A 19,857-nucleotide genomic window follows, 5' to 3' on the forward strand; every position below is an offset into this window, starting at 1 on the left:
AGCGGTGCCACCGCTGTGTCACGTCGGGGGGCTGCCCGGGGAGGGGGGGGTTGCTCCTCGGTCATTCTCCTTCCCCGCACCGGGCCCGTCCCCGCGAAGGAGCCGAGGGGCTAGCAGCCCCCAGGGGCTCTCCCCAGGCCGGGCTGTTGCCCTCGACGGCTTTTGCCCGGAGCCCCCCTTGCCCCGCTCCCCGCCCGCGGGAGGGGTGCTGGGGCCTGGGTGCGGGGCCAGCCGGGGCGGCAGAGCGGGATGAAGGACGATTTCTTAAATTGTATTTCAGTGCGGGGTCTTTCCGGGTTAATGAGCTGACATCATGATTAAAGCTGACCATTTGTAATGTGTCGCGACCCTGTTGAAAAGCACTGAAAAGGTTAATGTGGTAAAACAGGACAGCACCTGCCCCTCACAGGGAGAGGAGGAGCTGGAACACTTTTCCTAATCAATTAGTCCATTAATGAGTCTATCAAGTAGTTAAGTAGTTAAAGATTATGCCGCTGGTCTGGGTAACAGTCGTCATCTCGCTATACCTAATTATATTATAAGTACTTTATTCAATATACCAGACATAATATGGTGACTCGGAGTTAATGAAAATGTCATTTTAAAACGTCTTGACATTTGTCTCTATTGATTTGTATATTTCCATCTCATTCTTTGCTTTCCCCGATTTGATTTTTTTTGGGTGGGGGGTGGGTGTTATGTTTTGGAGAGGGGGAACGACCGCACCGGGGGAAGGAATCAACAGCCGGAGCCGGGCTGCCTCGGCCGGCGAGGACCCCGGCCCCACGCCGCTCGGGCAACCGGGGGTTAAAAACCCGGTGCCGGACCCCCCGCCAAGGCCAAGGGTATTGCACCTGCACACGAATGCCATCAAAACCACCGGGATTTCCGAGCTGGAGCAGCGCTGGCCACTCGCTCCATTCCGTCGGATGCCTCCCCAGCCGTACCCGGGGGCTGCAGCAGTCCCCCCCTCCCCGGCGTTATTTTGCCGGAGCTGTTCACCCCTGGCCCACGGGGTGCGGGGCAGTGGCCCAACCGGTCGCAAAACTCGCCCCGTCTTCATTAATCGACGGTATTTCCAGGCGTGGCTGGGGCGCAGCCGCCGGGGCTGGCTGCGGGCTCGGGGACAGCCCCCGCCCACGGACACGGGTGACCCCAGCGGGGAGGAGGGTCGAGGGAGGGGGTACAGCCCTTTAGAGTGGCGGCAGGGGGAGCCTGGGGCGGGTGTCGTCCCCACCGGTCCCCTTACCGGGGTTCCTTTCTGCAGCTTCCCGGGGGGCAAGCAGGAACCGGGCCCACTCCGGGGGAGGGAGACCCCGGCCCACCGCCCCACGCAGCCGTCGGGGCTCGGCCTCCGCCTCGCATCTCGGCGCTGGGGTGTCCCTGGGGCCCAGCTGCGGCTCCGTGCGCTCCCGGGAAGGTGGGGGACCCCGGGGGGGGCGTTCCTGCCCTCGGCCTCTTGCCCCCCCCCTCCCACCCCGTTCCCTGGGGGGTAGATGTGACAGAGCGGCTGCCGCCCGCAGATTTCCCCTTCCACGGGAAGGAGTGGCGGGGGGAAGAGCTGCGCTGGCTGTGATTTATTCCCCCCCGAGGGGAAGAGCCCCTGACTCCTGACAAAGTTTATTTGGAAAGGCAGGAGGACGTCCCCTCCCTCCCTGCTCCCCCCGGGCTTGCAGACCCCGGGAAGAAAACGCAGGAGGCATTTCGTGAGCCATTTGTTCCCGGCTGCAGCGCAGCGCAAAAACCCCATTTCCCGAAGGTTTTCCCAGCGCTGCCGAACAGGCAACACACCGTAACAGTTGGATTTTGTTTTGTGTGGTTTTTGTTTTTTTTTTTCCCTCCTCTCTAATGAGCAAGAAGGGTAAAGATCCCCGGATATGCACAAGATGTTTATCGCAACACCCCCCCCCCCCCCCCCCGGCCGGCATAAGACATTCAACCCACGTCCCTCTCACCCACTCGAGGTGGAGGGCGAGGAGGCATGGCGGGCGCTCAGCATCCCTCCCCGGGGGGCGCGGGGTCAGATTAACCCCTAAAGCCCCGGGGGGACGGCGGTGGGGACCCCGCGGGGGTTCTCCCCGGCCCCCCCCCACCCCCCCCAGCCCGACCCCCGTGGGTTTCCAAACTTTCCGTGGCCGCCGCCGCCGTGATTGGCGCGGCGGAGGCCACCTCCATGCAAATGAAGCCCCGCCGCCCGCCGCCCGCAGATCAATAGGGACGCGGGGGAAGGAGCATGCAGTCCGCCTGGGCAGGCGTGGGGAGAACCGGCAGAAGCACGCCGAAAACACCCCCCAAAACAAACCCCCCGCCGGCTCACCGCAATTTCCCCGTCGTCCCCCCCCTTCTCCCGCACACCCCGGCCCCCCGAGCTCCTCTAAAGCGAGAGCTTCCCTCCTCTGCTTTCTTATGAACCCAGGATGAGCAGCAAAGAAGACCCGAGCAAGTGCTGTCCGGCGGCTGCTCCCATCTCCAGTTTTACCATCCAGTCCATCCTGGGCAGCAGCGGCAGCGCCGAGCCCCCCCGGGAGACCGGCGGTAGGGCGACCGCCTGGCCCCCCCGCGGCCGGACCCTCTCCCTCTCCTCGGAGGACGAGGAACCGGAGGAGAGCTGGAAACATCGCGGCTGCTTCTGCCCCGAAGCTCAGGGCCCCGCCGAGACGTGCCGCAAGCACCAGCCCCTCACCTTTACTTGTCTCGGTGAGTACCGGGACGGGATGGGACGGGGCGGACGAGCCCCGCCGGGATGGGCCGCGGAGGGCTCGGCCCCGGCCCGGCCCCCGCCCGGGGCGGGCGGAGAAGGGGGGGGGGGGAATGTCGCACCCTCCCTGCTTTCGGGGCAGAGCGTATTTGCGCCGTCCGTGGCTGAAGGGGGGAGGAAGGAACTCCCTTAAAAATAGGGTGGCTTTTTTTTTTTTGGTGTTTTTTTCCCTTCCCGCCCCACCCGGGGTTGATTCCCCCGAAGGGGCGCGATGCGATGGGTAACGCTCGTTTTCTTCGATTCTGCTTATTTACAGCGCTCGGGCAAGGGGAAGAAAGATCTTTATTTTTTAGCGTTACTCCTGACTAAACGGTCTGTGAAATGCAATGCTATAAAGTAAAATCTGCCGGCTCGTGTCGAATAGAAAAGCACCCCTAGTCTGCTACTCGGCTGCCTTCGCCGAGACATGCACACCCACCTGTCCCTCCGTCCGTCCGTCCGTCCATCCGTCCATCCCTGTGCTGGAGGGACAGGGATAGCCCCGAGGGGGATGGCTTCCCCCCGTGTCTTCCCCCGGGAGGGGAGGCGGCGGGTGCCTGCCCCGGGGGCTCGCCTCGCTGCTTCTTCCCCCCCCCCGCCCCGGGGCGTCGGGGAGGGCTCTGCCGTCGGGGGGTGCCGGTACGGGCCGCCGTGCGACCCCCCGCGCTGTCGTTGTGTTACAGGCAGCGCCAAGGGGAGCGGAGCGGCGGCGGCGGGCAGCGGGGAGAGGGGGTCCTTCCTCTCGCCCCCCCAGCAGGACTGTAAGGAGGAGAAGGAGAAACCGCTGGGACCCTCCTCGCCCTCCTGCGGGGACCGGCAGCGCGACGGCGGGGACCGGCAGGCCGGCGCGGCCAAGAAGAAGACGCGGACGGTGTTCAGCCGCAGCCAGGTCTATCAGCTGGAATCCACTTTCGACATGAAGCGCTACCTGAGCAGCTCGGAGCGGGCCTGCCTGGCCTCCAGCCTGCAGCTCACCGAGACCCAGGTGAAGACCTGGTTCCAGAACCGCAGGAACAAGTGGAAACGGCAGCTCTCGGCCGAGCTGGAGGCGGCCAACATGGCCCACGCCTCGGCGCAGACTCTGGTGGGGATGCCGCTGGTGTTCAGAGACAATTCCCTCCTCCGAGTGCCGGTGCCCCGGTCCATCGCCTTCCCCGCCCCTCTCTACTACCCTGGCAGCAACCTCTCGGCCTTACCGCTCTACAACCTCTACAACAAGATCGACTACTGAGCCGCCGTCCTTCCCTTCCCGCGGCCGCCCCGTCGGGGCCGGGGCCGGGGCCGGGACCGGGCCGGGGGCCGGGGCCGGGGCCGCCGCGGGGGCTTCGTGCAGGTTCTCGGCCCTCCTCCGCGGCGGGGACAAGAGGAACGAAACTGATGGGAGGGACGGGCAAACGGAGAAGCCCGGGGAGCCGGGGGCACCCCCCCCCGCTCCCCTCCCACTATCCTGCCACTTGAAAAACAAAAATAATTAAAAAAGCGTTATTTCAGATCTGTAAATATTTTTAAAGAAAGAAAAAAAAAATAAAACGTTTTAAGCCTCGTTTGTAAATTTGCCACCTCCATCGCCTCTTCCCACCGGGCGGCCCTGCCCGGAGGGGTACCCCGGGACCGGGGGGTGCCCCGCAGCCGGACCGGGCACGGTGGGGAGCCGCCGCTGCGGGAAAGGGCCCGCGGGGCCTGGGACCGATGGACGGGAGAGCGAAAACGACATGTTGTAAAGCCGAGGGTTTATTTTATTTTTTTTCTTTTTTTCTGCCTCCTGCTCGTTATCTCGTTTCCTGCAGGGATTCCCAGGCGGGCCTGCCCCGTACCCCTGCCCGTGGTCCCGCGGGACCGGCGGGGGCTCGGTCCCCCGGGCTTGGCTGGAAGACGAAGGGCCTTTCTCAAAGGCTCAGAAGCGATTTCGGAAACGGAGACCGTTTTTCTGGTTTGCGGATTATTTCGCTAAAAGCTGCGGCGACAGGCAGCGGGGCCGGCAGGTCCCGGTGATCGATCCCGGTGCCCAGCGGTTCCTCTCGCCGCCCCGGGGCACCCACGGCTGAGTCCCCACGGAGGACGGAGTCAATGGTTCGCACAAAAAAGTAAACCCCGCAGCAAGCGGTATTTAAACCGCGGCCACCGGCTCCGCGGGTACCGCCGGTACCGGGCGCGGGGGGATGTTTACAGCACCGATAAGGGGGGTGCCTTCGCCGAGTAACGAAAAAACAAATAAAAGGGAGAGAAATAAAAAATCCGCAGGGATAAATAAGGTGATTTTCAATGCGTGGGAACGAGGAAGCTCTCCCTGCCCTTCACAGCCCGTATTTGAAGCTGCCGACCCCCGGTTTGCAGCCCGGTGCTGCCCTTGCCCGGCGGTAGCGGCGGGCCGGGGGGAGCTCAGCCCCGCTGCCGGCGGGGACACCGAGGTGACCGGGTGCCGGTGCGGTCGCTCCGCCTTTCGGACTCTTTTTTTAGGGGGAATAATTCGTATTTCGGGTTTGCCCGTTAACGTTGTTAAAGCCCAGCAAGCAGCTGTCCCTAACCCCGCCGCACCGGCCTGGCGCCGTGGCCTGGTTGGGACCCGCCGGGGCCCGGGCCCGCCGCCGTCTCCCGTGGGGGGGGGGGAGGAGCCGGAGGGCGCTCACCCCGACCGCGGCCCCGGGTAGCCCGGGGCGGGGAGGGGTGAGGCCGCCACAGCCCCTCCCGGGAGCCGCCCGTGTGGCTCCCCCGGGGGGCCGCAACGCCGGCCCTGCCGCCGCCCAGGAACCCCCGTTAGCAGCCGCTGGTGATAACTGGAGCGACGGGGAAAGGCGGCCGACCGTCCGACCCCCCCCGCCCCGCCGCCGCCGCCTCGCCGGGACCGGCGGACTACAGGTCCCAGCATGCCCCGCGGCGGCAGGCCGGGAGCTGCGGGCGCGCGGGGCACGCCGGGACGTCTCGTTCCTCCCTTTCGAACCGGCCAATAGCGTTGCGGCGCGGTGCGGTTGGGCGCGGTGAGGAGGGTGCGCGTGCGCGGCGGCTGTCGGGCGGGCCGGAGGCGCGGGGCCGGGCGGAACGCTGAGGTGAGGCCGGGCTGCCCGCCCGGGAACCGGGGCCGGGGCCGGGGCCGGGGCCGGATCCGGATCCGGATCCGGATCGGGGGGTGGGTGGGTGGGTGGGTGTGGAGACCTGCGTGGTACGGCCGGGCCTGCGTCGCCGGGCAGCGCTGAGGCGGAGCGGGCGCCTCGGCCTAGGGACGGCCTCTCCCGCCCTTCCCGGGGCGCCCCGGCTCTCCGTGTCCGTTCCCCGGCGGGGCCGCAGCGTCTCCGCCGCTAGCTTCGGCCGTCCCTCGGTTCTCGGGCCCTTCTCTCACTCTCTTCCCTTCCCGCCGCAGCCGGCAGCATCTCCCGTATCCCGACGCGTGTTTCCCCGGGACCGGGCTGCGAGAGCGGCCGTGCCTCTGACGCCTCGGTGCTTCCGTGATCCGCTGCTGCAGCTGCAGGAAGAAAGAGCTTTTCCGTGGCGTTGCGTGGAGCAGCGAGAGGAACTCGTGCAATATGAAAACGGTACTTTCAATGTCTTCTTAATGAAGGTGCAGGCTGGCCGTCTTATGGCTTTCAACAAAGCGGCCTGCTTTGTTAGAGTAACGCTTACCGTGCAGCTAAATGATAGAGTGCGCGGTGTTAAGAGGAGCTGTAAAAGCGCTGGTCTCTTATCTGCTCAGTAAAAATGAGCTTTTGGAATGATGGAATTGCAAAAGTGCACCCTGTCGTTTAGTCAGCATCGCAGTTTCTGCAGTGTGCATCTTCCCTATAACGTCATCTTTATGAGTTCTCTCTTGTGGTGCTTGAACATTTTACCAGGACTTTGTTGTTTCAGGCGGGCATGACAGTTACTGCTGTCTGGCAGTCCCGGTTGTGAAGCAGTTGCATTTGTGAAAATGTGCAGAGCTCTTTGTGTGACTTTTTAAAATTTTTTTTTTTTTTTTGGTAACATATGTAAAAGGCAGGATATATTTAAATTCTGCAATCCCTCCAGGTTTCTGATGTAAGTAACTTTGCTTCCTGGAGTGATGCTTGCTGCTTGCTTTTGGGCTGGTTAGTAACTGTTGTACCAGGTGCCTCAAATACTCATGCTTGTTGAGTCTTCTGCTGCAAGTAGACAAGGCAATTAACATGTCCAGTCTAATTCTCCTAGTTGTTCTGAATTCCTTTAGATTTTGTGTCTTTGTTCATCCATCTGAAACGCTCACTGAGGTACATTTCACTATTGAAAGTGTGATGAAGGTGCTGCCAAATTCTCTATATAATATAATATATATATAATATATATAAAATATATATAAAATTCATATAGAAATACGTGTGGCAAATTCTCAAGCCTATCTGTCTTTTGCCCAAGTATTCCCAAAGCAGAGCTGAAAAAAGGGGTTAAGAAAGAAGTTTTTTATTTCCTATTCTTAAAAGTTTTTTTCTCACTTCATGTTGAAATAACAGAAATAGCACTTTGTGTGTTGTTGTTGTTGGGTTTTTTTGTTTGTTTGTTTTGTTGAAGGATGTCTTACAGAACACCTACCAAAGCTCCCACTTAGGAAATTTTTCCAGTGTAAGAATGTGTAGTGCTCACATTATTATACAACTTGATGATTGTTCAGTTACTGGCAAGTGCTGAACTAGAATAATTGTGCACTAAATTTGAAGTTTGCCTTGTTCATATGCTCATTCTCTCGTGATTTATTCTCAGAGGTCTAATCTTACCTCTGCAGTTGTACGTACAAATTCAGGAGTGATAGCGTTATAGAGAATCTGAGCTAATTTACTTCTCTGTCCTTTCAGCATAAGGGAAATGTGCTGTTAAGGCTTTCTGAAGCCTTAAAAAAAGTTTTGGTGATTTTGTTGGCGTACATATAATGAATGATTTCTTCTTTCAGAGTGTTTGTAAGTTCTGCACTGTTTTCCCAGCTGAAATTTGCTGTTCATAGCCCCTGCTCTCCTTTGAATTTTTGAACATACAACTAGTCCTATGAAGTGAGTGCTGCAGTTACCTTCAGAGTCATTGATCTGTCATTGAATTGTTGATTTTTTTTTTTTCCTATCGCATCATTTATATGCTTGCTCTACATTTCAGTAGCCCACAAAGCATAACTTTCTTTTCTGATCTGACCTTCTTTAGACTCTAAGAGGAAAAAATAATCTTAAAGCTGTTTTATTGGAAATATTTTGTAGCACTTTTGGAAGCTTAAGGATTGGAAAGTTGCAGAGAGCCCAGAACTATTTAAAAGATGATCCAGTTGCAATTCTTGGAAGTATATGACAGTCATATCAAATCGGGAACAAATCAGTACTTTTTGTTGGAGTTTTCAAAATCAGATTCCCTTCTGCCTGCTTGTGTTTTTTAAAGTAACTTCCTGATGCTCACAGTAATTTATAAATATTTACTTTGAAAAATACAGCCACATACACAGTAGTGTGGGGGAAAAATAAATTTGTAAGCAACAATATTTAAGCTCATAGATGATAATAATAATAATAAAAATAAACTTTTTGTACTGTTTATTCCATGTTATATTTGATGCTTAGATTTAAAAGCTCTCTATAGGGGGAGGAATTGATTGAGGTCTTGGACAGTGATCAGCATCTTGAATTTTAGAGAGTTTGTCAGAAATCTGGGTGTTCTGAACTTTTTCCTGTGTAAAAGCTAGTAAACTTTTCAGGTCTACTTTAAGTTACCTTTAAGATGGATCAGTCAGCTAACTAACTTGCTGGGCTTATGTTCTTGTTATTACTAAAATGGTATCTGTGCGTTATTGTCTTGTCTTCAGATGACGGGATCAAACGAATTCAAACTAAATCAAACTCCAGATGATGGTATTTCATCAGTAAAGTTTAGTCCAAATACATCTCAGTTTCTGCTTGTTTCATCCTGGGACACAACTGTTCGGCTCTATGATGTTCCTGCCAACACCATGAGACTCAAATACCAACATTCAGGAGCTGTCCTTGACTGCGCTTTTTACGTAAGTGTGTGAAGTTTTTTTTTTTTTAAATTATTATTTTATCGACATACTACAGTGCCCAAGTTACATGAGAAATTGTCAGTCCCTGAAATTAAAGGGATAGTGAAATCCTATTCGAAATCTAGGTTTAAAAAAAATAGCTTGCTTCTGCCAATTATTCTTCTTTTAATGAATGTCGTTCTAGTCCTAAATATAGGTATTTCCTGTGAAGGGTGCAGGCACACAAGTAATTTGTTTCTGGTAGAAGTGGTAAGCAAAAGTAATTTGAGCTGGTTTGTGCTGTTTCTGCTAAGGCATGGTAAGTTGTATGCGTGTTTCTTACAAGGAGTCATACTGGTAGTATATAGCCAGAAATCGTTATTCACAGTAAATGCCCATAGCCAATTATTCTTTTCTTTTTAACCTTCTCATACTGTGCTGTTTTGGAAACATGGCATTGTTCCAAGTGAGCCATTTACCAGACACTTGATTTCTGTATTTTTAATGCACTGGATTTGAAATATGACTGGTTTAAATTTATTGGTGCCACTTTTTTGTTTTGCTTTTTTTTTTTTTTTGATGGAAAGTTTCAACTAGCGTCTTTTTTTGCATTGTATTCTGGCATGTCCTCCAGTGACTTGATCTTGATGTGTAACTGGATGTTTTAAGGATCAGTTTAAATTTTTAATTCTGCTTGTGCCTCTCTCACTGAACGTTTTGTCACGTAGCTAATATCGTACTGTGGAGCAACACACAGGCTCTCAAATGGTTTCTAGTTTCCAAGTTAGTTTTAAAAAGAATAAACTTCAGTTAGGTGGAACTGGCTTAGGTTGATGGCCATTTAAAGATAACTGTTATGTATTTTGCTGTTACAGAAATAGAAATTATTTGATACAGCCTCTAACTGCTTTTGTTTCTTTGTAGTTTTACTTGTAAATAAAAAAAAATCATATAGCTCAAAGCGCTTTACTTAAACATTTTGCAAAGCTTCTGTCATCTGCCTGTTTAGATCTGGGCTGGAACTTAACCCTTGTCTTAATTCCCATCTTCCCAAAACTCTTGAAAGCAGGTCCTGTGTTATGAGCCTAGGAGATTAAATGTAGAGCAGCCAGGGAAACTTAATGCATGTCATAAGGTGAAATTTTTTGCTTTATAGGATCCTACCCATGCCTGGAGTGGAGGATTAGATCAGCAATTGAAAATGCACGATTTAAACACGGACCAAGGTAAGCAGATTGAATTCTGTAAGTGGTCTCAACAACTGGTCTAAGCTTCAGATGCGTGTGCTTACATGAGTGGAATATGTTTCAAGTTTTGTAGATGGGGGATATTTGCTTTAAGTAGTAGCCTTTATTGATTTAAGTTGTCGGTGTTAGTGCTCAGCATTCTCCTTTGCTATGCAGCCCTTTCTCATCACCGAGACACTGAACAAGGCAGTATTTCTTACTGTGTAATTGAAGAATGTGCTATAACACCTTTAACAGAAGGGCTGAATCTGTTGCTGCCAAACTGAGAGTTTAAACTTTTCCTGTGGTGAATATTCATGGACGTATTTTACATGTGTATTTCTTTTTTTTTATTTACTTATTTTAAGGTGAAAATGGAAGGAAAGGAAATAGCTATATACTTGTCACAGTGATGATTTAAGGTTCACATCATATGTACCTTTATCCAGCAGAATAACTAGAGGCCCTAATAAGTACCACCTAAAAGCATTGAAGTGTTTGGCAGTTTTCCAGAAAGTTTGGTAGATGCTTGTTGTAGGATGCCTTGAACTGGATTTCTGGTGATAATCCTGCTCTGCCATAGGCTACTGTGTCTCAATTAGGGGGAATTAGCTAAGCTGAACTCAAACCGAGCATGTTATTTTTCAAAGGTTTGTGGTTTAGATGTATTTAGAATGATCTTTCACATCTATGGCAGAATGTATATAAAGCTTTTGCTTTGTCCCATCATGGCCTTATACTACAGTTTTTTCTAACAAAACATTGCTTGACAGTAACAGTTCCAGTGCCTCGTTAGTGCAAAATATGGAGCTAGTTTGTCTTTTTTGTGTGTGTTTGTATGCGTGTTAAAGAGAAAAGCAAATCTTGGCCTGAGACAAATGTCATCGCCAGAACCAGCCAATAGCCAGGGCTCGACAAACTTGTGTGTGCAGTAATGTAATGAAAAAGGTCAAATAATCCTGTTATAGATGACTTTCTAGAAGTGTTTATATCAATATTCTTATTAATATGTAATATTAATTTCTTTTGTCATAATGCTAATATAGACAAGCTTAAGTCACTCTCTGTATTGGTGTCTGTGTCAAAGGTGGTGATACCATTTCATACTGAACACTTCTTTATACCTCTGAAGGTCTTCTCTCTGGCTGCCTAAAATTCTTAACTTCCTTTCATAATCTCAGGAGACAAGTTTAAATTTAACAATCCTGATCTTTGCAAAAGTTACGCTTCTGAAGACTGAACTATCCTTAAAGGGACTGCTAGCATATCAATACACCTGTGGGAATGTCAGAAAATCGTGTGTTCGTACCGCAGTAGTGTGTCCTTTTTTTATTCTTTATTCAGCACATTCTGACTGTTTGTAAAGCCAGCAAAGTTGCAATATATTGCATTTTCTTACAGAAAACCTTGTTGGTGCCCATGATGCTCCTATCAGGTGTGTTGAGTATTGCCCAGAAGTGAATGTCATGGTGACTGGAAGCTGGGATCAAACAGTTAAACTGTGGGATCCCAGAACTCCTTGTAATGCAGGAACCTTCTCTCAACCTGAAAAGGTATGTACTGCATGCTGTATTCCAGGTGATATGTTAAATAATAAACGGAATTGAATTTGAAAAGTTATGTTTAATGGTTTTTAAGCTGTGAAAATATTGCATTTAAAAATATTGATATTCAGAATATATTGCAATTTTTAGGCTAAGGCTATGAGCTTTCATCAATGGGAGAGCATAACTTAATTCTCATCACTTGTGGTGGACCAAATTCTTGTAATTGAAAATAAACTTGAGGAAGGAAAACCTAACGAAAACAGCATGTGAAATTCACACACAATCGTTAATAATCCTTGGCTTAATTGTAATATGCACTATCATTTTCCTTAAATATTAAGACTGTTAGATATATCAGATCCCGGCAGTCATAAGGTCTGATTATTTCAAAATGTGTGTAGAGATATAGTAGGAGGTCATTTACGTTGCCTGAAATAATATTTTGTTTTTTCACTTGTATTAAAAGATTGAACAGAATTGCTTGTACTGTAATTTACCTGTCATTGTACTAATGCCTAGTAAATTCAGACATTCTCCTAATATGAAAATCCTCTGTGCTAATGAGAGACCAAGAGAAATAAGGTAAAATATAATGTCTTAAGCTTTCTCTAATGGTTATATGGCATGTTAATCTTTATACTGCTTACAATGGTGTCATTGAAAGAATTATAGAATAGTAATTTCTGGGGTTTTTTTTTATAGACTCCTAAACACAGACTGGGTTGCTGGATAATTTTACACATGAATTTTTTTTTTTTGCCTATACCTTTTTAAAATTTCATTTAGCTCTGTCACATCGTATTGTGTCAAGTCATAATTATGAGCCATCATTACGTTCCCTATTGCATCTAAATAGCTATTTTGTTACAACATAGCTGAATCTACTTCTGGCAAGACCTTTGTTCAGAATAAAGTAATTGCATTATTTCTAGTTTTGATTTATAGTTGTATGTAGCATGTAAAGAACTGTGATAAATTGCTGACAGAATATCATATAATGGACAGCCACAGTGAATCAAGCTGCTTATTGGTTCAGCAAGGTTCATTATGTCATTTTTTTTTTAATACTGCCTTTGATAAATGTGTATACCTACTCAACTGCATGACAATGGTTTCATTTGATTTATGATTGTGTGGTGTAGAAAGAATACTTACTATACAGGTGTGACATCAGTTTGTAAAGAAGATTTAAGATATTTAATGTTCTTCATGCCTTTGTTTCCATACATGTATACAAACACATTATATAAAATGTTTATTAATATTTTTGGATCAATTTTTACATCAATAACGAAGGGAGATTTGAAAAACTGTCTTGTTAAAGTGTGTAACTACTGTTGGTTCAAAGTTTTCTTGCCCTTTTTATACGCAAGTCTGATTTGGCAATTGGGGTCATCAGGGGTTTCAGGCAACTCCTGTGTGAACATTTAAGACATTCCCCATCTTAAGACCTCAGTCTTAATAGGGAGGTTCAATAATCACATTTTAGAACAAGAATGCATGCTGAATAAATGTGGATTGGTTAAAGGAGGTTTTTTATATGTATACACACACATACACCAACTCATATACACATCTGTCTGCTTAGTTTTTTTTATTAGAAATTAACTTTTTGAAAACATAGTTTCTCCGGAAATGTTTATAGCAAATGAAAAGAAAAGTTGTTTTGTCTGATATTTCAGTGCGGTCTCACCAGAACCAGGTAATGTTATTGGGCTTTATCAGAGAACCAGAAAGTGAAACTAGGTGCTTGAATGAAATTGTACAAGCACATGCCAAAAGTAGATTGAAGCCTTCTGGCAGGATACCAGATCTCTTACGCTTTCAATTCTTGATCTGAGGTATATACAATATCTGATTCCTATGTATTTAGCTGCATTAGATCACTTTTGAAAAAGCTCATTCTTATAGTTAGCTCTTGTTAGCAGCTCAGTGACAGGACAGCTGTAGGTAGCTGGATTCTGTCTTGCTTGTGTATCAACAGCTTGCAATTCATTTGCTAGCACAGAGTTTTTGACTGAACCTTTTTTCCTTTTCTTAACCTATTTCCAGATTAACTGCATCCCAAGTAATAGCTGGAAACAGAACAATTTATATGTTGAATGTTTTCATGAGAAATTTGATAAACAAAAATTAGAACCTCGGAGCCAATTTTTGGAGTAGGGTTGAAATTCCAAGCCGTAGTCTTTTTTTAATGATGTCAAGCATATTGCTTCCTTCAATTTCACTTAGTTTTATTAAAGTATACAAAGTACTGTGGTTTTTTTTAATGATTTCTTGGCAACTTGTTTCCCTTTATTAACATGAATGTCAACTTGAAGTATTCTGTTTAAAAAGAAAAACACGTGATTAGCAGATGGAGGAAAACTGAGAAGAAAAACGTGTTATGTGGTATTGTAAAACTAAACTGCAGGATCATGAATTGATAGTGGGGAATGCAAGCTGGGCATACCAAGCAAAGATGAATTCCAATGTCCATGCCCTTTTTCCCACCCTGTAACTTTGTATCTGTTTTCCTCTTGCTTTGAAATACCCAATAAATTTAATGCTTGAAATAATTTTTGAGGAAAACTCGAATAATACTGATTTCCCTTTTGAATGATACAGAAATACTTCTGTACATGTGTAACATTTAGAACATTGGTAATACCAGCAAAAGGAAGAAATCTCACATGTGGAAGATTATTTGGAGATCCGGAGACTGGTAACTGAACAAATGTGCTTGAAATGTAGAATTGCACAAGAGCAAATGCATATTAAATTTGGGGTTTTTTTTACTAAATTAGTTATATGTAGTATGAGACTGCGGTGGGCTTGACTTTTTCAGCTGTGTGCTAGAGTACAGAATTAAGGGTGAGCTTTTGAAATGCTACATCAGTGTCTTATCACTAACCAGCTGCACACCACTGCTGTTTATCCCAAATTTGAGTTATAAATGAAAGCTAAAGGGAATTCTATAGCTATAGACTTTATTGTAGATGTCACCTGTTCTGTTATTGCATATTGCTGACATTTTATTTTGTACAAAGAACAATGGATATCCAGGCTAATAAGTGTTAAATATTGTAAATTTTTTTTTTTTTTAAAAGGTCTACACACTTTCTGTGTCTGGTGATAGACTGATTGTGGGGACGGCAGGTCGGAGAGTGCTGGTGTGGGATTTGCGGAACATGGGTTATGTTCAGCAGCGAAGAGAATCAAGTCTGAAGTACCAGACCCGCTGTATCAGAGCGTTTCCGAATAAACAGGTATGGGAACCATATCAGTAATTACATTTCTGCTGAGTATTCTTTAGGAATAATGGTGGCTTATTTTTCAAATTTTCTGTATCTTTCACTTTAAAAAAATTCTGGTCTTCAAAGTTTCATAACCAAACTCTGGGAGGGGGAAAAAAATGGTGTTGAGGCTTCTTGCTGGCATGTAATTAAAAAACAAAACAAAAAAGGGACCCCACAAAGTTGCGGTAGAAGAGAGGAAGACAGAATTGGTGGTTGCTCAGCAGCCCTTATGCATTGTAGCCCTAGGTTCTTCAATAGGCTGTGAACAGGGGCAGGATTAAAACTGTATGAATGTCGTTTATATATTTTTCTTTCTTTTTTTCAAGTCTGAGTCTGTGTCACACACTCAGGAGCCCATGATCCATTATCTAGGGGGAACTGCACAATTTAGGTGATCATACAGCTGTTCTGTGTAGGTTAACATAGCGTATTTGTGGTATTTCTCTTTCTGAAGTAAAGCAAGATGATTAGCTTTTTCTGACAAACTAATTTGGAAGGGAATTTTTCTGTGTACATAGTGATAGTACAGGAATTGCGAGACCTAGTTACTTGGTCTTGAACTGGCATGAATGCTTTGTCCGTTTTAAGTTCTAGTTATAGTAAAACAAGCTGATCTTCCAGATTGTATTGTGTTAAGGATTTTAAAGAACCTTGCTGTAGCTAGATATCGTTACAGTCCCACTTCTGGAGATCTATTATGGGCTCAACTCAGAAGTTATAATGAAAGCATCTCAGGTTGCTCTAAGTCAGGACTGTAATTAACTGGATAAGTGGACGCCACTTATAATCAAGTTTCACTGAAAAGACTATTTCAACTTGAGTGTTTAGTTGGTAGTATAAAGCTCTGAACTAATTTTAATGTAATTCTGAAACTAAATAGTCCCGTGAGTATCTCTAATATTTCAGATATTTAGGCCCTGGGGGATAGGTGAGTGAATATAAGGGGTTCTTAACACTCTTAACACTTTTTTTTCCCCAAATCAACTTGTGTTTGGGCCTGCGGGGGTAATTAAAAGTCTCACTTTCAGCTTAAAACTATGGTGCAATGCAGAAAAAAGCTTTCTGAGATATTCTCATTACTTCTTTCTTAGAAGCAGATTTTATTGATGATGCCATGGATCTGTGGTAACAAACAATTTCTGGTTGTCCACAATTTAAGACTGTTTACATTTCATTTATTTGAATTTAGAGGGATATAAGATAAATTGTATTGCAATCTCTTTTCCAGTTGTAAACTTCTAAAATGTGTATCTCCAAATTTTTTTGGCAGGGTTATGTTTTAAGTTCTATTGAAGGTCGTGTTGCGGTGGAATATTTGGATCCAAGTCCAGAAATCCAGAAGAAGAAATACGCATTCAAATGTCACCGTTTGAAGGAAAACAACATTGAGCAGATTTATCCAGTTAATGCTATTTCTTTCCACAATGTCCACAACACGTTTGCTACAGGTAGAGTAGATACTCAATCTTTTGCAACACTTGCATCAATTCCTTTACTCTTGATTTAAACAGGTCAGCTTTTACTTCATGTGCCCTTACTTTTTAAGCATTTAAATCGTGTTTCTTGCAATGAACAGGGTTTTTAAATTATTTGATGCAGTGAGAGTTAATTGCTTTAACAGGGATTTTGGGAAATACTCAATGTGTTCTTTACTGAATTATGCAACTCTGTATAACCCTGTGTTTTTACTGACGAAGTAATTCCAGGTAATTTTCTCTCTCCCTTTTTTTTTTCTTTGCTGTATCTTTTCAGTCTTACCGTTCTCCCAATTATAATTTACAAACTGTTTTTAAAAATTAATTTTCAGGAGGTTCTGATGGATTTGTAAATATTTGGGATCCATTTAATAAAAAGCGGCTGTGTCAGTTCCATCGGTATCCCACAAGCATAGCATCACTTGCCTTCAGCAATGATGGAACTACCCTTGCAATAGCTTCTTCATATATGTATGAAATGGATGACATTGAACATCCTGAAGATGGTATCTATATTCGCCAAGTGACAGATGCAGAAACAAAACCGAAGTGAGTATGCTTCACCTGTATTTGAGACTTTCTGAGCATTCATCCCAAGATTTATTAATTTTCCTAAATTCATGAATAGCATTATTGATGCAAGTAGATAGCGCAGCTTGACAGTAGGGTTGGTTTTGATTTTATCTTGTTCGCCCAAGCTTTCAATATCCGTAGGTTGATAGACGTCTGATGGATAAAATTGTGCCTAGTTGTTTAGTAGAAGAATGTCAAACTCTTATCCTTTTTGAATGGGTGCTATTATATGAAGCGGTGGAGTTACTGCTACCTCATTGCTTCAAGAATTAAGTGAAGAATTCAAGAATAATTTGAGTAAATGTTACTGTGTTTGGATATTTAAAACTTTTAATTAATGAAATTTTTACGCACTGAGTATGCACCCAGCTGTCACAGTCAGAAGTGAATCTAGATATTGTTCCAGGAAGGTTGTGTAAAATCAAGGAAAAGCTTTCACAGTTAGCATGTATTGGAGTTCGCTGCAGCCCTCTGACACGCTTTTCTATCATTGTTGCTGTCAAAATGGGGCAAACTGATTGATGGAGGTAGAAGATTTCTGTTAAGCTTGCTTTGGCATGAATGTTACATAGAAAAATTGCTGTCACAGTGGAGAACTGCACTACTCTTCATTATGCTAGCACAGAAGCAGTTGTTTTTATTTTCAAATTCCTGTGGTTTGTCATTGCTATTTTTTTTTTTCTTCCAGTACTCAAACTGTCTTACACTTTATCTGGTTGTCTCCATTATTTAGTATCTAAGTGGCTACGTAAACAGACACACATAAGTGATCAAGTTCTTGAGTTTAAAACCTCAAGACCTTCCCCCCTCCTCCCCACTTAAGTGACTTGTATATTGCTTCGGAGCAGCCATTTTATCGCTGTGGAGATGTGAGGTGGAAATTACAGAAGAGTAAATACACTATCTCTCACTTGCAGATGTTTGTTTTAAAATAATTTTGATACTCATGGAAAAATAAAACCAGAACTATTTCAGTATTTATTTCTGGGGCTTCCTCAAAAAAAAAAAAAATCCAAAGATGGTGATTCAAATTTATTTTTTAAATTAGGTTGTACTTGTTACATACATTTGGGAGGGTTTAAAAAAAAAGGTGATAAAAGAATACTTGCTGCTGTTGGTCTTGTAATAGTAAAAGCTGCTTTAAGTTATTTTTGTTCATTGCTAGTTATGGTTGCTAATTCTGTAGATGCTTCATTCTGCCGTATGAGGAGGTTAATCTACAATTAAACAATATTTCCTCTTGGCCCTCCATTATTTTCTGAAACAGATGGTTCATCATTTCCTGGGCTGTTAAACACAGCAAGGTTAAGGTTAGACTCTTGGGAATCAGCTAGTTTTGAATCTTATTAGGCTGTAGAAGGAAAACTAATAAGAATACTCCTTAATATCATTTTGTGACTGTAAACAATTATTTATTAGCAAACAATTGATCCCAGAAGAGCAAATTGTTTGAGTCAGTAATGAGCTGAGAAAAGACAGAGCATATCTGTGTATTTGGAAAATAATTGTAACGTAATTGCAATGCATTTAGACAGGCATCTTTTTGGACCTGTTTCTATCTTTAAATGAATTTCTGAAAACATTAACAAGGTTTATATGCTTTTCTGACATTTACAAGTTGCTTGTGCCAACCTTAGGGCACTAAGAATGATGCGTGTATTTTAATGTTAATGTTACAGTAGTGTGAGTCATCTCTGGTTTATTCTAAAAGTAAGCTACTTAGGTCAGAAGACTAATAGTTGTTTCATAGTGATCTTTTTGCATATTAATTTGAATCACTTAGCATTTCTGCATGATGCATTTTTAAATTCATCAAGATGGTGCTGTATTATATAAAGAAAACTTGGCGAGATCAGCTTTTTGATCACTAAATTATTATGTATTGTATCGTGATACAAGTGAAAGTGGTCTTTCTACACGTTTCTGCTTTTATAGAATGTTGAATGTTTTACCTGCTTATGATTACTCTAAATGTTGCTTGCTGAAATACAGTTTATTTATTTCAGGTCTACTTAGACTTCTGGTGATACTTCTTCTCTGCAAGAGGTGCCTATCTGCTCCTAACAAGTCTAAACTAAAACAGTAGAAGTGAGAAGAACAAACTTTGTACTGATGTTGTTTTTAACTAAGAAATACTTGTTTGTGTATTGTAGTATGTCTTAATCTGTCATTACTTGCCTGCTTATAATGTTAGTGAAACTGTTTTCTTTATCTGCTGTCTGTAGCTAAATTAGTTCAGTCCTCTAGGCAACTTTGCGTATACCTTTATAAAAACTTAGCACATTTTGTAGTATATAATTATGAAGACTTTCAGTGGTCTCATAATTGTTCAATAAATATCCATAGGTTTTTTGTAAACAAATACTTTGTGTAACAACCTTTACTGTTTGTGAAACAAACATTAAGACCAAACCTTTAAGTTGCAAGAATTCTTGAGTTCTAGATCTTCCTGATGGAAAATTTCTGAACCTTTTGTCTTTTTCCAGTGAGATGAACTGGGAATTTCTTCATTACCTGGGGATGTTGGCTCTCCAGGCAATGTTTTCACAGGGCTACGAAAGCCTAAAGTTGTATTAGGTGGGCTTGTTTATCTCTGACTTGAATGTTAATTGGAGAATCATTAACTGTTTCTGGAGGAAAGAACTTGAACACATGGTACTTCGGTTTCTTTCACATACTGCATAAAAGCTTAAAATTTATGATGCTTGGGAAGAATTGAGGGTAGAGGGGAGCAAATGTAGAGTTTCAGCCTACAGCTGAGTGGTCTGTTCCAGGTCTGCAGATCTGACCTGGTAGCCCAGGGTTTATGGAGTAACACAAGTGGAACTGTAGAAAAGAGGAATCTCCCCACAATGGAGATGTCATTCTGGCCACAAAACCCCATGAAAATGTGCTGTTCCTCTGAATGTCTTGCTTGCCTTATTGTCAGTTGGTAAGAAGTCTAATATGTAACCAAATTTTCTATCAGCCTCTTTAGAGCAGGGGGTGGGTGTGAGGAGATGCTTGAACTTGGACAAATTAAAAATTTCTTAGGATAGTAGTATTAGAAAAAACAACTTAAACAC

General features: G+C 45.1%; 2 protein-coding genes across 3 annotated transcripts; both read left to right on the top strand.

Annotated features, from left to right (window-relative positions):
* Positions 1 to 2,119: 2,119 nt before the first annotated feature.
* Positions 2,120 to 4,236, top strand: HMX2 (H6 family homeobox 2). Its single transcript, XM_052799500.1, has 2 exons — positions 2,120 to 2,697; positions 3,421 to 4,236. The coding sequence occupies exons 1-2, from the start codon at positions 2,418 to 2,420 to the stop codon at positions 3,966 to 3,968; spliced, it is 828 nt and encodes a 275-aa protein (XP_052655460.1). The 5' UTR covers positions 2,120 to 2,417; the 3' UTR covers positions 3,969 to 4,236.
* A 1,475-nt stretch (positions 4,237 to 5,711) lies between these two features.
* On the top strand, positions 5,712 to 19,154 carry BUB3 (BUB3 mitotic checkpoint protein). Of its 2 annotated transcripts, XM_052799261.1 has the most exons (9): positions 5,712 to 5,781; positions 6,093 to 6,264; positions 8,520 to 8,714; positions 9,850 to 9,919; positions 11,321 to 11,472; positions 14,556 to 14,714; positions 16,015 to 16,192; positions 16,552 to 16,768; positions 18,799 to 19,154. In XM_052799261.1, the coding sequence occupies exons 2-9, from the start codon at positions 6,256 to 6,258 to the stop codon at positions 18,806 to 18,808; spliced, it is 990 nt and encodes a 329-aa protein (XP_052655221.1). In that variant the 5' UTR covers positions 5,712 to 5,781; positions 6,093 to 6,255; the 3' UTR covers positions 18,809 to 19,154. The 2 variants fall into 2 exon arrangements, with proteins under 2 accessions (XP_052655221.1, XP_052655222.1); XM_052799262.1 differs by lacking the exon at positions 18,799 to 19,154 and having other exon boundaries at positions 16,552 to 16,772.
* Positions 19,155 to 19,857: the final 703 nt, after the last annotated feature.

The sequence above is a fragment of the Harpia harpyja genome, chromosome 10 (genome assembly GCF_026419915.1).
Source record: "Harpia harpyja isolate bHarHar1 chromosome 10, bHarHar1 primary haplotype, whole genome shotgun sequence".
NCBI lineage: Eukaryota > Metazoa > Chordata > Aves > Accipitriformes > Accipitridae > Harpia > Harpia harpyja.

Coding starts and splice junctions, on each gene's coding strand:
- HMX2 (XM_052799500.1), top strand. CDS start 2,418: ATGAGCAGCAAAGAAGACCCGAGCAAGTGCTGTCCGGCGGCTGCTCCC. Junction 2,698..3,420: donor CCTCACCTTTACTTGTCTCG/GTGAGTACCGGG, acceptor GTTGTGTTACAG/GCAGCGCCAAGGGGAGCGGA.
- BUB3 (XM_052799261.1), top strand. Junction 8,715..9,849: donor TCCTTGACTGCGCTTTTTAC/GTAAGTGTGTGA, acceptor TTTGCTTTATAG/GATCCTACCCATGCCTGGAG. Junction 14,715..16,014: donor GAGCGTTTCCGAATAAACAG/GTATGGGAACCA, acceptor TTTTTTTGGCAG/GGTTATGTTTTAAGTTCTAT.